Here is an 18136-nt window from a genome sequence, read left to right as displayed (position 1 = left end):
CTCAGCAACACTTCACTTTTCATCTCCCACTGCATTAAAAACGATCGAGATACTCTAATAGAGCAGTCATGTAACTACTCTAATAGAGCAATCAAAGCTACAGCTTGTAATCACCATATTTGCCCTATAGTTATTTACAGTTTAAAGCATTGGATTTATTGTAATTGGTAACTAAAAATAGCCTAAGATCCAATCTCAGAGATTCTAAAATCTTAAAGTTTTCTGGAGAAATGTCACCAGATGCCTTATTCAGGTATACCAATTGCAACTTTCAGAAATCCCCTTTTAAATATCCTAGATCCGCCACTGCAGTGGGTCCAAGTACAGTATATGAATATAATATTAAATTTTGCTGTTAATAATCATTCAAAACAATAAATAATCTACTTTTGCTGGAAGCATCTTCAAAGTCATGTGGAAAATTATACAAATAACTAGTCTGTGAGCTTGATGGAGTTGTGGAAATAGCTGGATCTGGCTCTGAAGTGTTAATAATGACCTTTATTGTGATGGTTTTGAATTCTTATTAGTGGCCTGGTTCACTCTAATGTCATCCTCTTACATTTTTGTAAACAATGCTTTGACTATCTGGCCCCCCTCACCACCCTCATTGGATCCTATCTGATATATCCATCAAAATGGTGGGAACTTTCCCGTTAGCTATGCAACTGACTGAAAATACTGTACATAGAAAGCACAATGTCTGACAAAATCCTTGATCTGTAGATCCAAGCGCTACCTCATTTCACAGCTTCTATGTTTTCCCATTACTCTTTATGTTATATTGTATCTCCACACATAATCATCCATTGTAAAGCATGTCTGCTGAAATATATGTAATGTGCATAAATTATATACAGTGTAGCTACAGTTTTATCTTGCTATGATTACACACCTTAGATATTGAAATTGTATTTTGTTTAGGTATTTGTGAACCAAGTGTCCGCACATGTATATCAGAGGTATGTATAACATAATTTAATGTAGTGAGTTGTTATCATGTAAAATAGAAAATGAAAAGGAGAGTGGAGGCTGCAACATCCTCCTTGGTTGGTTAAAAGCCTTCAGGAAAAAATCTGGTTAAATTTATATTTTACGAGTGTTGTTGAAACCGCAACAACAAAAAAGTTGATGTACCTTAATGGAATAATTCAAATGCTTTAATAAAGCAATCAAGGTGCTTTCATATTATTTATTATTATTGAAGTGTACTGTACAGCACAAAACTTTGGCGAGACAAAACTTTGGTGAAGTTGGTACTACAAGAAAATTGGCGGATAAAACTTTGGCGGTTGATCACTTCCACATGATTATTTTCTTTTTAGTGTATACCCTGTCCTATCTTAGCGGCAATATAGAAGATGCCCATATACGTGGCTTTTGCGGTGAACTCAGTTATTTGTGGATACCACAAATACAAAACAGTGTGGGAGAACCCAGCAGTTGGAGAGGTGCTGAGGTGTGAGCACGAAGTAGGAAACAGCCATGACACGTATGCTGTAGCACTCAAGAAACTGGTCGATGGAAATTATGTTGTAGTGGGGCATGTTCCTCTTAAAAAAATCATCAATCTGCTCAATATTTATTTGAAAAGGTGGCACGATTCAAGGTACTGTTAATGGCAGCTGACAATACTCTGCAGATCTTCCACAAGGAGGCATGGAAATACCATGCATTTTGACATTCAGTATGTTGTGTTCCTCTGAAGTTGAAAGAGCTAAAAAGTGTATTGCATCATCTTTGTGCACTAAAAGTGTGAAAGTTGATGCTGAGAAAGTTGATGCTGAGAAAGTTGATGCTGAAGTAGTAGAGCCACCGACTACGAAGTCAGTGGAAGGTGTTGCAGTTGTGCCTGAAGAGAATCTTGAAGTTGCTATGCACACACCAAGTCCCTGTGATGTTTCAGTGGCATCGGTAGACTTGACCGAAGGAGATGTATCACCAGCAAAAAAGAAACAAAGAATTTGTGATATGGAGAGAATAATTACGGGGGAGGAGTTGACTGACGAAACCATAAATCGGGCACAGCAATTGCTGAAATCAAAGTATCAGCAGTTTAATGGGTTCCAGTCCACATTATTGCAGGGAAGGAAGATGGCACTAACTGACACCCAAATACGTAACAAGGTGCAAATAATCCATTATTCTAAGAGAAATCATTGGATAACAGCGACTACAGTGAACTGTAAAGAGGGAGAGGTGAGGATCTACGTATGATTCGGTGTTTAATTCATGTGAGATGAGGTTGAGCTGGTAGTTTAGAATCTATTCAAAGTTGACACTACCCCACGAATTAAAGTAATGCATTTTCAGAAACAAACTGGAGGCAAAGACTGTGGTGTTTTTAGCATTGCATTTGCAACTGCCATAGTCTTAGGATCAAATCCTGGAAAGATAACATTTTTTGCAGCCTGTAATGAGAGCCCACCTTGTGAACTGTCTCAACAAAGGTGAAATGATCATGTTCCTTTACAAGTAACCATAACATTTAAGATTGTCTTCAAGTTATATCATGATTGATAATTCATTAAGATTGTAAACATGATACATGTATTACCATGTAATAGTCTGTTTATACAATTGTAAATTGAATCATTGTATTGTACAATAATAATCAGTGTTTTTACAGATGCATGCAGTGTTGTTGTCATATACCATCTAAACAAGAAGTGATCCCTGATTCCTTAAAGCCATTCCTGACAATCTCAGGCTTTGCTTTAAGGTAATCATATACGCCCTGTAGCCACTTTGCTCCTAGTGACTTGACAGCAGTTAAGCGTAGGTCAACAGGCTTCTTCTCACTAAGTCCCTGCACTTGCTCTGATATTTGTTTAGTATACCATGCTTGAAACTCTTCCTTCAGGTATTCCTTAGCTGCCTTGTTGACACTAAGATCAAGAGGTGGTAACCTGTCTGTGCAATTTGCTGGCACTAAGGTAACATTTATGTAGTTGTCTCATCAAGATATTTAAGCAAATCACTGGTACATTGGGCCTTAAAGTTATCAAAAATTAACAAACTAGGATGATTATCTGGTAATTTCAGGGTCTTCCTTTTGTCCTTAATGTATGGTAAGATAATGTTTTCCACATAGCACTTCATTGTCTGCTCATTTGACTAATGATTTGCCGAAAGTGTTATATCCCATGATTCAGGAAAATGGTACTGTGGGAGACAGCGTTCAGTTTTTCCTTTATACACAAGTTGCGGTAGCAAAAGTCTCCAGTCTTTGAGCCAGCAAAGACAGCTGTGATTTGCCGCTTATCATTTTTACCTGCCACCTCTACACGCTTGGCTCCCTCCACCTCCATGGTCCATGATGAAACTGGAATATAATTTATGCTAGTCTGATCAAAATTAATTACTAGATCAAGGGGAATTTCATCCATGATAACAACGTTTTTGATTTCTAAAAGAAACTCCTGTCTAACTTCTTCAAAATGCTCTACATTCACCTTAGCCTTAGTAGTGGCTTTCCGCTTCACAACATTCATTCGATGCAACAAATATTTTGCCCATGTCTTTGTTAGTGTGATATTAGACAAGAGGTTTGCATCTTTGGTCATTAGTATCCCTTCCCTGTAGCAATTACTATGTTGGTATTCACTACTGCACCAATACCAGGCTTTCTAAATACCTGATGTATTCTTGAACTTGTCTGTCAAGCTCCCCCCCAATCATTAGTGGTCGCCCTAATTTCTTACATAGCAATATTGGAATTTCTTCCACCACTGGTTTTCCTTCTCAATTGCCATCAGAAGTACTACCAGACCTGAGTTTATTTTGTAATTCGGCTTGATAGAGCTTTTCCAGCCTTCTCACAGTTGTATCAGTCAGCAACAAATCGGGATAATTCTTTTCAAAATACTTAATTGATGCCACAATTCCATGCTCCGCAACTCTATGCTCCGCAGCTCTTTTCCCAACTAAAATTCTCTGTGCTGGAATTAGCTTAAAATATGGTCCTCTGCTGGCTGGTGCTGTCAAAACTTCAGTGACATGCTTATTAGCTGCTTCAATCGCTGAAGATGGTAACGTGCACTTAAAGGACCACGAGGATCTGGCAACTGAAGCTTGTCTTCTGAAGATGATCCTTTAGGGCATCATTTAAAGTAGTTCAGTATTGATATACTGTAATCATCTGTTAATATCACCAAACCAACAAGAACCACAAAGACGCTACTCAGTAAACTTCAAAAATTTTGGCAGATAAAATTTTTGGCAGGTTACTATTTGTCTGCCAAATCCACCAAAGTTTTCTCCCACCAAAGTTTTGTGCTGTACGATATTCTTCTTATGATAGAAAAATGGTTTCCCTTACCTGGGAATGAATATATTATGTACTGTTCAAATCATATGTCTAATTACAGTATCAACACTTCACCAAGTGGCTGTATATTTTGTATTACATATGTGAAACTGATTAAGGATAAAACAAAATCAATTGTTTTGGTGTGAAAGCCTATGTACCATCATAGATGTACAACTCTTAATAGGGATTGGCAATGGTATCATGTTCCCAGTATACTACCTGTACAATTGATGTCACTGGTTAGATACGAGGCGTGTTTCACTTGTTACCGCTTTGAAGAGCATGAAAAGGCTAACATTTCTCTTTACTGTAGACTATCAGTGTAGGTTTAGTAGAATATGAAAGTTCTCTAAGGTTGAGTAATACAAATTGCTTTGGTGGAAGTCACTGACTAGCCTTTCCCACAGAAGAAATTCGTCCTATCTTGCTGTTTCAGTATCACTTCTACACCCAGGTACGTTTCTGTTCTTGTAGCAGCTGTGTATACCTTCTGGTATCGACAATACATGGCTTTTTAGAACCCCTTTGGTTATTAGAATTGAACAGTATGGTTTGTAAGGCAACCTCTAGTTTAAACACTGCATATTTCCTTGGTTGCAACTCTACTAGGTGTTGTTGCACTGTCATGTTTCTGTTCTCCTAACTCTGCACAGCTACTGTCTAGATAACTATTTGTCTTTAAACTAATGCCAAAGCTATGGAACAAAGCTAGTAGGATGGTAGCATACTTTGCTCTTAGGTTCTAAATCACTCTCGCAAAACCTTTAAAACTTCATTATGGGCCAATTAAATTGGTATACGATACAAATTACAGAAACCACCTGTAACATTGAAACAAACTATTTCTGGCATGTGATGCCATTTCCAATCCCTATTAGGAGTTGCATATCTATGGTACCATATTTACTTGGTTAAACACCACAGCAACTATTAGCCCAGTGTCAAAAACCGATGCAGCTACTATTCAAGGGTGACCACTAATCGAGGGTGGCATTTATAGTATAAAAGCAACTCTTAAGCATGGTGACTATTCAGTATATCTAACAGAAACGTTTATTTTATGACAGCAGCATCTGTACTTGCTTAATATATACCACTTTGGAATACACACCTAAAAGGTAAAAAGACAAACTTCTGTTTATTTTATATATTATATACAGGTATATCAATTGTGGGTTGAGTATAAGCAATCAATTATCAGCCTTGTTGTATGTCAACCTACACAATTCTTAGTTAGAACAACATACGCAAAAACGTTTTGTACCCAGCGATAGGCAATTTAATCAGCTACTGTAGATGTCCACAACATACCAGCTTGCCAGGCAGTGGTGTTCTTTAGTAACATCCGGTTAAAAACAGTGTTATACAGCATCAATTATTGGCGGTCGACATTGTTTAATATCATCCACTTGCTAGCTTGCACAATTATTGTCTGGTTTGAGGTATTTCACTTAGCATTCCCACACAATTAAATTTAGCCAAAAGTACAAAATAATCTACCGGTACTAATTGTAGTTCCACCAAAATTTCAAGTAAGTCTTATGTGTGATTTTTGAAATACACCTTCTAATGACACAAACACTTCAGTATTTTAATGCTTTAAAAACATTTTAAAACAAATTAAACAGTACTAATATTTCATCAAGCATGTTACAATGGTCAGCACAGTAATCCTGGTGACACTGAGAAGAGCTGTAGTAATTTTGCTTCCTGCTGTAAAGCAATATAACCAATGACGTACAAGCTCTTTATCTTCAAAATCTAACAATAAGTATGTATTCCTTATTCCTATATAACATGTGATGATGTATGGGGCACTAAACTGTGTCATGTGAACATGCATAGTTGCCATGGTACTAGTATTGTCACAAAAGATTCAGCCACTTTTACCAATGCAACAGCAGAAACAGCTGTGGAAGTGGTAATTAATTTGAGTGTAATGTAAAAATAGTGTCTAAAGTAGTTATACAGGCACAATGTGAAATCTATGGAATTCATAAACCCTCAGGCCCTTAGTAGTGCCCTTGCTTCACTCATGCACTACAGACTCAATCGGGTTTATAAATTCCATAGATTCCACAGTGAGCTAATATCAAGACACACGGTAGTGTGTCATGCAGCCAAGAAAGCCGGCGTGCCACACCGTGAATATATTTACAGGAAGAAACAAAATGTGGTTTTCATGCATACATAGCTCCATGCTCCCTTCTTGAATTGGAACCATGTTTATACTGCAAGCACCCTCCATCTTCATGACCCCACATACCAAATTTGAGCAAGATTGCTTAATGCAATCATGAAATATAAGCCTTCACAATTCGGCTTAATTTCTTCTTTTTTCTTCGTTTAGGGGTCTCCGGGGGAGGGGGGCTTAGGTTTTTTTTTCACACATTTACAAAAGCCATTATAAAATGCAAATGTGTAGCTCAATTGTCTTGAATTTTGGAGGGCATATTGCGGCACAATCACGTACAAAGTTTGTTACAAATCTGATTAATATTCATAGAGCTATGGACAATTATTTGCATTAAAAAGGACAGCTTGTTGTCATGCTTACAGGATAAACCACTTATGGGAATAACTTAAAAATCGGTATGCACGTAGGTTAACCATCCTAGCTCAAACCTTTTGTGGTTTAAAAGAAATTGCACTGACAGCTACAGAGTTACCAGGCAAAAACCAAACAACTGTAAGTTGCAGGATTGCAATACTCTATTATAACATTCACCGCAGGGTAAAAAAAGGTGCATTAAAATGGCAAAAAAAGATACTTACCAGCATTTGAAACAGGGACCTCCATACCAAACACTCAAATCCTTAACGACTGAGCTGCTGCTGCTATCGTGGCTGATCACCTCACTTTATTTCTAGTTTTTAAATGAAAATCCTAGGTAAAATCTACTCAATAATCAAGTTCATAATTTCGTAGATCTTTCATAGATCTGCCAATGGAAAATCGAGATTGTTCTAGAACATTCTACAAAAATTATGAAAGCAGCCATGTTGTGCAGCCAAGGACAGCCAGTGTGGGCAGGCGACATACCAGTTTTTCGGAACCAGAAAATGCTGTTTTCATACATCCTTTACAGGTGAGAACCGGCCTTCGATATCCAACAGCTAATAATGAGGATGGAGCTCGTTTAGATGTTTATGCTTCAGGATTCTGGGGAGGCAAGCAAACATCTGAAGGCATTTTTAATGTCAAAGTTAAGGCTATTGCACCTTCATATCGCAAGTCATATTGTGGTACCCAAGTATCGTCACCATAGCTTATCAACATTTTGAATGTGAGAAGCAACAGAAGTATGAACAACGAAATTGAGATGAGTTCTTTTACCCCACTTGCATTTTCAACAGTAAGGGGTGGTATGGGTCATGCTGCTCAGTGCTGTATTTTACAGAAGACTTGCTCTCCTTGTCAGGCTCAGTCTCTTCAGAAGGAGTAGTGTCATATAGTTCTGTGATGTCAAGGTGTTGGCAAGAGGTGCTGGTAACCCTTGAAATAATAAAAAATATCTAAATAACATGTATCCGTAGCTCCAAAGTGCTTGAATGGTATAATTAACCATTTCTGCAGCAGAAGCTTCCTCAGGGTAAGGAATCTCCCATTCTTAGTTTGAGTTGGATCGCCTAGCTATCATTGGGGTATATGCACCTTCAAAATTTTTTTATTTCAGCCATGCAGTCTTCGATGATTCTTGTAGAAAAGAGAAAAAGTTAAAATGAATTATCAAGGTCAACCATAGGCTGGCTTTGGAACTTGCAATTACAAAAAGAAGTGATATCCACACAAAAACAGCCAAGCTGTGAAAAAAGGTGTGAAATCAAAGGTGGCGGCCAACAAATGGCTGCAATGATGTTAATACTAATAAATTTTAATAACGGCTGTGCATTGTTAAAATTCATTAGTATTAACATCCACCTTTGATTTCACAACTTTTTCACCCAAGCTTTTTAAGGCCACACCTTTTTTTCACAGCTTGGCTGTTTTTGTGTTGATTACTATTACTGTATACAATTGTCTTAATTAGCTATGTGTGGTAAATCCATTTATTTTGTGATAGTTTTATCCATTTGGATATTTACACAATGACACTGCATTACCTGAACCAACTGATGGAGAGGGTAGTTCACCACCAATTACATTATCTGATGGCTTCCATTTTTATGATGAAATTGTTCGCACAATATATGTAAGTGAACTATTAAAGTGAGAAAAACCTTATCATGTACGTATGTACAATGCATTTGAAACTGTAATTTTCCTTCTTTAAATCAAACAAACATTTCATTTTTTGAAAGGCTTTTAAGATTTTGTGGTTAAGCTACATAATTTGTAATTATTAATTTCTTGTTCCACCTGTCAGAGACCTTTGTCACCATTTCCTTACTGTATCAATGTTTTTTTGTTGTACCATACAACTGTCTGTATGTAGGATGTAGCTATTTTGCAATTTTATATGTAGAGTAGATTACCAGCTACCTAGAGCTGACCACAAAACTTGAAGTCAGATTTATGTATACTAAGCTATTTAACTAGTCAATAAAAATTAAATTATAATCCATCTACTGTACCAGCACTGCTATTCTGACTATTGGCAGATGTAACACATTCATAATCAAATCTGTGCTTTAGAAGGTTTACACAAGAGACCATGCCTCTATAAACTTATCCCAATAGAGTAAATAGTTAAGCAAACAGTAGTTCAGTGAACAATAACTTTCAAACAGCTACAAGGATTGCATAGACAATGCACACTACTTTTATTATTATTGTCTCTATACAGATCAATGATAATGGAGTTATTAGTTTTGGCAGTCGTTATAATGTTCATACTCCTCTATCATTCCCTTTGAACGGAACTAGTAAGATTATTGCACCATACTGGGCTGATGTTGATACCAGAGGAGCTGGACAAGTGTTCTATCGTCAGACCACTGATCCTAATCTACTTGCTAGAGCAACCAGTGAAATAAGAGCAGCCTTTTCTAATTCACAAAATGTAACAATCACAGATTTGCTTATAGCCACATGGGACAATGTTGGTTATTATTATCGAAAAAGTGATAAGGTACGTAATTCAAGGCTGCACTTTTAGATTACATTAGATTGTGACTAGATTAACATAAATTTTGTTTAAAGTAACATTAAAGCCAAATTTCATTGCAAGGTGTTTTTTTACCTATTGTGTGTAGGTAATTAATAAATAGTACTCACTCTTTCTGCTATCATACTACTGTTGGTTTAGTGTAGGGGAGTTTCAGCTCCTTGTTGTTGTATCTCCTTTGGCACTGGATGTTGCTAGAGGACATTGCCTCTTAATTTGTCTACAGTATAAATAAAAAATAGATCCCAAAACTACATTGTGTTCCTTTCCTGGTTGATAAGGTTACCAGTTATCATCCGATGCAATGGGTTCCCTGCAACTGAAACCTCCTGTACACCTACAAAACCACTATCTAATCATTTGACTGAGTACTTGTATTCTCCAGAATCTTACTCTACAGTATGTTCAGGTACAGTGGTAGAGGAGGAGAAAAACAAGTAGAAATATTAATGTTAAGATTGCAACTCTGGCCCTGCATTAGCCAGTTGTAGTATTTTCCTGGTCCAATGGTTTGGTACACCAGTCATTTGCCTACATGACACACTGCTGAGTCTTGATTGACATAGACTAATAGAATAATATGGTTGATTAAGTCCCTAGTTAAGAAGGCATAGTATTAGCTGGGAGCCTGATAACATACATAACAAAAAGTTAAGCTTACGTCAATTAAACTTTCTTATAATTAAATTACATATATGTGACTGGATTTTGGAAAAACAATCCAAATCGCACATTAGAAGTTTCGAGATAAACGGTTTTAAAGAATTGAAGCCAGCATAACTCTCCAAGGATAGCAAGCACGCATATGAAATTTACACAAAAGATGCATCAATCTGTTACCTTTCAAGCCACTTCCAGTACTTGTAGCTGCTTGTACAGTTTCCCGCCAAATAAGATAGAAAATCTGAGCAGTTGGATGAGCGAAGTAGTATCACGAGTGCTCACAAAGGGGTGGAGGCTGGGGGGTGGCAGGGAGGGCAAAAGATAGGCCTCAAAATGGAGGCAGACCACGATTGGAGTCCAGACACGAGATTACAGGGCTGTGCTGGCTCCTTAGTGGCTGATATGTAGCAAAATCTACAGAGAACATGTCTGGCCAACATTATAAGGCTGTCCACCAGTAAACCACTGATTCTTGCCAAGCCAGGTCCTTCACAAGGCCTGAAACCGCCATTTGGGCACTCCACACCACCCAGAAAAGACGTCTATTAAAACCAGCCTCGTGTAGTTTGAGTAGTGCTGAGGGTCTAAACTTGTAGTACGACAGTGTAGCTATCCACTGGTGGTGTTAGTTTGATTTTGCCTGATGTGCGATTTGGTTCGGTTCTGTAAAATCTGGTCACATATACAGTTGTAGCCTGCACCTATTATGTAAGGGACATAATAGTTTGCACTGAACATATAGTGCATGTAATTCTAGTATTCTAGATACAGTATAACAGCAGGTTTGCAGATGTAGGTGTTATAGTGAACAAGTGTCATGCTGCTGCCTACTAAGGAACACGTAAAATTGATGATGGAAATAATAATAATACTCCAAGTAAGGTATTGTAATAGAACAGTCAAATATACAGTCCAGGTATCTTGCAGGCAAAGTTTGGCACAATGAATGGTATATAACAAGCTTTTTCTTGGAGCATTACTCAAGAAAATAATAGGCCCAGTTTTGTACAGTCTAATACTACATGGTTTTGTTACTGCCTTTAGACCAACACATTCCAGTGTGTACTAGCCACTAGTGGAGTTGAGTCATTTGTAATATTGCTCTATGCTGGTGGGAGAATAAAATGGACTACTGGTGATAGATCTGGTGGATCTGGAGGAATTTATGGAACTAAAGCTCTAGCAGGAATTAATGCTGGTGATCGTTTTAGATTTGTAACTATTCCTGGATCACTAACTTCAGGAATTATTTATATTGATCAGACAACCAATGTAGGTATTCCAGGAGTTTGGATATTCCGAGTTGATACAGGTACATAGTATTATATGCACAGCCTTTTAAATAATGTACTTAATCAGCCACTACTGCATATACATATAGTTCTAAATCTTTTACTGTTGACTTTCTGGTAATCATTACCTTACAAACTACACTACATAATCTCATGAACTTTTCCAAGTAAATACACCATAGGGCTGTGAATGAGTAAACATACATTATGTATTAATAATAGATTATTGTTTATGATGTAATGTACGGATGTATTTGCATGCAGTATCTATAGAATTCAAAGCTATACAACTGTTTGTTTGTCCATCTGCCCCACCATTTATTTACCCAACTTTATATATAATGATACCATAATAACATAAATAATTATCACAGCAGCTATTAAATGCTGTTTATATCTACTTCCTAATGCACAGAATAGTGTAATAGAAGAGTCACATCTGCATGATTGTTGTATTAAGGTAACTATTTTATTGGAGTACCTCAAGTGGCCTTCTGGCACATGTCATATTTCAAGTGGCATGGTCACTAGATTTTATTCTTTACCATGCTATCATTAATATAAGTGCAGGTATGATACCACTCAAATGCAACGTCATCTTGTGAGAGTGCAAGCAATTAAAAATCTTGCTAATTAAATAGCATGGCACCTGTTTCACTCGCGAGTATTCATCCCAAAACGAAATGGGAAGAATACTAGTAAGCAAAACAGGTGCCATGTCCTTCAATTGGTGAGTTTTTAATCACTCTTACTCTCGTGGACGATGTTGCATTTGAGCGGTACTGTAGACCAATAATGAGGTGTGGTTGTTATACTTGATTGCTATAAATGCAGCTAGATCATTAAAGGTGGGCAAGTTATTCTGATTGATATCATACAGTAGTACCAGTTAGTATCCCACCACCATCCATGGTAGTTGCTTGTGTCACAGAAGCGGTCGTGAAAAAAGTTGCTTAAAATGATGGTTATGTCAATAATTACGGTACAGCTCAGCTCCAAGGTAACATTTGTCTGCATCTTAGCCACATTTTCCCCTCAATTTCCCTGCATTTTGCAAGTGTCTCATGCATCTGTATCAAATTCCACTGTCACCATATAGAGTCTATGTATGTGTTGCAATACAAGTTTACTTGCAGTACACATTGTGAGAAGGTGTGACTTGCCCTCATTTTGCATGCATTTTGTATGCGTTTTGCTCAAATTTTGCTTGCATTTTATATGCGGGCAAACATTACTTTGGGGCTAAGCTGTATTGTAACTTGCTATGGACTAAAGTGGAGTAAACATTTATGTTATGTAACTGCATTCACAGTGAAAATGTCAAAATCACAATCTTTTGACCTTTTCAAGCTCTCGCAATCTATTCAAGTGAATGCATTAATGATTTTTCTCAAATTAGGTTGCACACTCACGCAGATTTTCTTTCTTTTTATATATACTTTAGAGATAGATGATTGCCAGCTGAACACTCACACTTGTCTTTCAGAGGTATAGTAAACATCACTGTAGTTCATTTCATTGATCGTATTGTATTTTAACTGTTGTCAGCTTTTATCCTACAATAGTATTTAAGTGATGTCATAACTAAATGTGGTCTTGTAAAATTTTAACTGCCAAATTAAGCTTACCAAATGCCAATGCTTAAATATAGAAGCCACAGTCATTACATTACTTATTGTGAATGTAATTAGAGCCAAAAGAACCACCTATGACAAAGCATCATGGTTGATTTTAAAGTATGCTGTATTTGCATGTGTGAAGTATGTAGTAAACAGTAAAAGAAAGAGTTTTTCATCTTTCTCTATATACAGAAACTTGAGAATTATAGTACATTTTGTGTCTAGTTGGGGAAGGAAAATTCTTACAAACATTACCAGCTTATTGCTACACAAGTCTCCCAGGATAATGGCTGCTTTCTTTGCATGTAACCACATGATATCCCATGCTGAAATTTATTGTAGTTACTGTAACTCTCAATTACTTTTGTTTTTAGTAAATCTACATTTTTCCCCAGTTTTATCCATTTGGATTTGTACATAATGATTCTGTTTTGATAAAACCAAACTATGGTGAAGGAAGTTCCCCAGCTATTACATTAGCAGAAAACATTTCTTTCTTTGATGAAACTGTCAGGATAGTTTATGTGAGTACTGCATGACTATATATTGACTTTATATACTTTGCATACTTTATGTTATACTTAAAGCACCGCTCCGCATTTGTATGGAAAATACAGCATGAGGGGGCATGTCGAGAGGCTAATACAGCACGAGGCAAAGCCAAGTGCTGTATTTGACTCAAGACACCCCCCGAGTGCTGTATTTTTCATACACACAAGCATAGGTGGTGCTTTAAGTGTTATATTGTTCTTCCTGGTCGTCTGACACAGAGCGATTTTCTCTAGTACTCAAACCGCTGTGATTTTCGGTAATCAGGATATCAGTAAGTGTTTAAATAATCTATTTATAGTCGTAGAACAAGCTAATAGGATTACTTTGGCTAGTTTTAGCAATTTACAATGTCACGCATATGATAGATCGTGTTGTCTTAGTGGAGTCATGTTTAAAAAGCTTTGTGATCAGACGATTAGTAAGTGTTTATACAATCTATTCCTAACTATAGAACGAACTCGTAGGATTAGTTTGGCTGGTTTTAGCGATTTACAGTGTGTTGTTTACGTAACATTCATTAAATAAATTCTCCGCATAACTGTACTGTATTTGCCCAATTAGCTGCATAACTGTTCTGTTTGACTCATACAGTACAGTTATGCAGCTGATTAGTACTGTATGGACAATACAATATGTGGCATCGCTTTGATCCTCCCATGCAAAGTACTGTACAATATATACTTATATTGACTTTGACTTTATATACACAGATCAATGAGAATGGAGTTTTAAGTTTTGGCAGTCGTTTTGAGATTCATACTCCTCTGTCATTTCCTCTGGGTGGAATTAATAATAAGATCATAGCACCATACTGGGCTGATGTTGACACCGGAGGAATTGGAAATATTTACTATCGTCAGACCACTGATCCTAGTATCCTTACAAGAGCAACCAGTGAAATAAAAGCAGCTTTTCCTATGTCACAAAATGTGACAATAAAAAACTTACTGATTGCTACATGGTACAAAGTTGGCTACTTTGTTGAAAATGCTGATAAAGTAAGATATAAAAATATTTATTACAGACTGCTTTAGAATCTTTTCAGAGTGTATTGTTTTTGACATTCACTCCTACAAATAATGATAATTGAGATATGACATTTTTTTTGAAATTGTGGTTTTCCACACATTACAGGTATCTACAATGTGACTGCATGGGCAATTGCTGCTTCCTCACATGCATGTGAAACTACAAACTTCAAATGTCAAGTCCCATGAACTATATAACATACCTATACAGGATGCACGTCTTCATTATTTACTTCAACATGTGATGACTCTGAGCAAAGAATCATGGTTGTACTGTGATGTTTGTACTTTTGCTTGCCAGTCAGAGTCTTAGCAGCTAAATTTAATGTGAAAGGGCTAACAATTTGCATGCACACTCAGCATGCAAAGCATGCTCTATTTAGGAGGGTCTGGGAGCATAGTCCCACAGGGGAAATTAACCTTATAGGATTGAAATTTAACAGAACTGAAAATTTGATCAAATGTTTTATTACAGCTCTATAAGTGTAGCTGACTATTCTATTAGAGTATCTTGATTTGAAGAGGCTAATCACAAGAATGGAGAGGCCCTAAACTCTATTGTTACCTCACGAATTTATGCATAAAACATAGATGCAATTGTTCTGGATAGTGTAAATTTGTAGCAAAGAAGTATAAACACAAAGTACAAATGGTTGTAAAAAATGTCACCTACTCTACCTGTAATACGTACAACACACGGGACAAACAAACAGATGAATATATCTTAGTAAACATATTTAACACTTCTTTAGACCAACACCTTCCAGTGTGTACTAGCCACTAGTGAAGTTGAGTCATTTGTAATATTCCTATATGCTGATGGGAGAATACAATGGACTACTGGTGGTAGATCTAGAGGACGTGAGGCTCTAGCAGGAATTAATGGTGGTGATGGTTTCAATTTTGTGACCATTCCTGGATCACAAACTCCCAGCATTATTAATATTACACAGACAAGTAATGTAGGCATACCAGGAATCTGGATGTATAGTTTAAGAAGTATGTATACTGTATGTTGTAAAGTGTAAAATAATGTTGCTATGGAATAACCACATTACAACAACAAGAAAATAAGACAGAAATATTGTGAATAGGTTATACTTGAATAGTTAACATTATGCATATATGTAACTCAGTCAGGGAAAACCGGTCTTATCACCTATTTAAAAGTATCAAGAAATGCCAGTTTTAAGTATTTAGCATGTTGTAGCTAGCCAATGGTTGAAGTTATGTGTACCAAATTTTCACATGTTTTACACCAATTCCTTACCTTCCACAGCATCCACTGTGCAAGTAGCCAACAGCTAAGTTTCCCTAGATAGTTTTTAAACCGTATCAGGTGAGCTCCAAAAGGGAGGGAGGGGAAGGCCGGAAGGAAGGCAAGAGGCTGTTCACAATTTTGAAAAGGAAGGCGTAGGGATGAATTAGGCCAAGTTGTGGGCCATTCGGGTCTCAAAATTGGCTAAAATGAAAGGAAATTAACAATACTGGTCTTTATTCAACACCACAGAGCTGTACAGCCACACACAGCCATCCCCAGACTGACCAGAGGTCCATTAAGGCCCCACACTGCACATAAAGATCACCACTGGGCTTGGGAAAAGCAGACCACTTAAGTCCAGCCAATTTTAATAGTAAAATTAGATAGTTTAAATGTAGCTTTGCGTGTTCTTGGTGAAAAATTCAATCTGCTTACATGGGTGATAAGACCAGTTTTCCCATACTGGGTCACATATAAGGTGTATGGCATATTCGTGGATGTGTAAATAGATTTCAACATACTTTATAATCTGTACATAATATTTATGTATGTAAACCTACAATACTACTGCCCTACATTTAAAACAAAATTCCTACTATTTTATTAAGACATGTGAATTTGTATAGTGGTGAATTTTAGGGGAAAAAAACAAAAGCAAGTTAAAACCAATAAAATGACTATTAATATCACAAACAGATGTTAATATGAGATGCCTACAGGCAAAAAAGTGTAGCTAATTTCTGGAATTACTGTACATTAAGGATATACAAATTGTGTGTACTGTGTAAGTGCTGTATATAGCCAAAAGTATATGTCTATTACTGTAAAAAAAATGATTTTTTAGCTGTCAATGGGTGTGAACCTGAGAATAAGACATGTTTATCTGAGGTACGTATGTAAACAGCTTTACTACTCTACAGTGTACCACGTATTAAAGCCCAAATGCATGCTTGGGTACATAAAAAGAAATTGAATAAGAATAAGCCTCATAGCTAGTTTATGACTGGCTAAGGGGTATTTAATATACAAAAAGAAGTACTTAGTACACTGTATGTAGTATGTTTTGTGTTTTTTTTGTTTTTTTTTGTTGTTTTTTTTTTGTCATGCAATATCTACAAAATTGGTCACTATTAACATAATGAATTGTCTTTTACAGTTTTATCCTTATGGAAATTCTAATGGTGACACATCATTACCTGTTGGTGAAGGAAGTTCATCGGTCATTACATTATCACAAGATTTTGTTTTTTATGGTCAAGTTGTCCGGACAGCATATGTATGTTTATCACATGTGTAATGTGACTAAAAGTTTGAAAGTTGATCTTCAACCATGAATGGATGCCCAGATCTATGCACTACACGTTTGCACAATAGCCATGCCACTAAGTTGCTCAATCTGCTATGATGGCTGGATTTCTAGAGATGTGTCTCGAAAATTGGGAACAATTTAGTGCTTGAAACATTAGATAGGCATGCATCTGCCCTAATGTCTCCAGAGTATTTTTTTTGTAGCTTAAGTTTATTTGGTGGTCTTGTGTTAAGTTAATTAACCCTTACACTGCCACAACTATAGTATGTTCACGTTGAGCTGAATCCTGAAAAACTGCTAAAAATTGAAAGTGGATTTTTTCTCAACAGAGTTAACATTTCAGCCAATCAGATGATTATTGGTAACAGCAAAGGTGTCAACAACAGACACGTACGGTTTGGCTCCATTATAAGTTTGGGAAAGGGCTGTAATGGACACTGTACTTATATGGCTTCCCCATAGGAAATGTATTGCAAAAATTTTGATTGGCCGTAAATATTATGTCAAACATTTGACCAACAAGATTTTGAAATATTTTTAGCGGATCAAGCAGCACTACAAATGAGCCAAATTTCAAGATCATGTGTAGTTGCATCCATGAGTTATTAAATGTTTTTGTGGATTCAGCTCAACGTGAACATACTATATCATATGGCAAAGTTAGTTGTAAATGACAGTAGCATCACTTTCTAAATGCTCTGTAAGTTCAAGCATTTTCTGATGATTCAAACCCCTTACCCATCAACCACAGTCACCACGATCTATAATTGCATGCTAATGTTACAGATACAGTTGTGAAATGTGTTTAGAATCTTGGCTATACTAAGTTATATACTGTAAGTGAAAACTTCATTGTACTGTAAACTTTATTACAGTATTTAGCTTCTTGGTCTCCCAAGGTATGTTGGAATAAATTATAGCTCTGCACAAGCATCAGTGATTTTCCAAATTTTGGTCACATTCATATTGTTATTATTTATAATTCTTTGTTA

The 18136-nt window shown here is 36.6% G+C and overlaps 2 protein-coding genes across 4 annotated transcripts in view; both read left to right on the top strand.

Moving 5' to 3' along the window:
* The window catches only part of LOC136265875 (uncharacterized), an 83836-nt gene extending 81174 nt beyond the window's left edge, over positions 1-2662 (top strand). Inside the window, exons 20-21 of the mRNA XM_066060817.1 lie at positions 925-962; positions 1011-2662. Coding sequence (XP_065916889.1) covers positions 925-962; positions 1011-1058 — 86 coding nt within the window. The 3' untranslated portion in view covers positions 1059-2662. The remainder of the gene's footprint in view (positions 1-924; positions 963-1010) is intronic.
* LOC136265857 (uncharacterized) overlaps positions 1-18136 on the top strand; it is a 425715-nt gene that overhangs the window by 227813 nt on the left and 179766 nt on the right. For all 3 annotated transcript variants that reach the window (XM_066060794.1, XM_066060798.1, XM_066060806.1), the window contains exons 51-57: positions 11128-11395; positions 12820-12863; positions 13390-13518; positions 14257-14544; positions 15327-15573; positions 16680-16723; positions 16992-17111. In XM_066060794.1, the coding sequence (XP_065916866.1) occupies positions 11128-11395; positions 12820-12863; positions 13390-13518; positions 14257-14544; positions 15327-15573; positions 16680-16723; positions 16992-17111 (1140 nt within the window). The remainder of the gene's footprint in view (positions 1-11127; positions 11396-12819; positions 12864-13389; positions 13519-14256; positions 14545-15326; positions 15574-16679; positions 16724-16991; positions 17112-18136) is intronic.

The sequence above is a fragment of the Dysidea avara genome, chromosome 1, assembly GCF_963678975.1.
Source record: "Dysidea avara chromosome 1, odDysAvar1.4, whole genome shotgun sequence".
Taxonomy (NCBI): Eukaryota; Metazoa; Porifera; class Demospongiae; order Dictyoceratida; family Dysideidae; genus Dysidea; species Dysidea avara.
The sequence above is the reverse complement of the archived record's forward strand: the minus strand, read 5'-3'. Positions and strand labels throughout refer to the sequence as shown.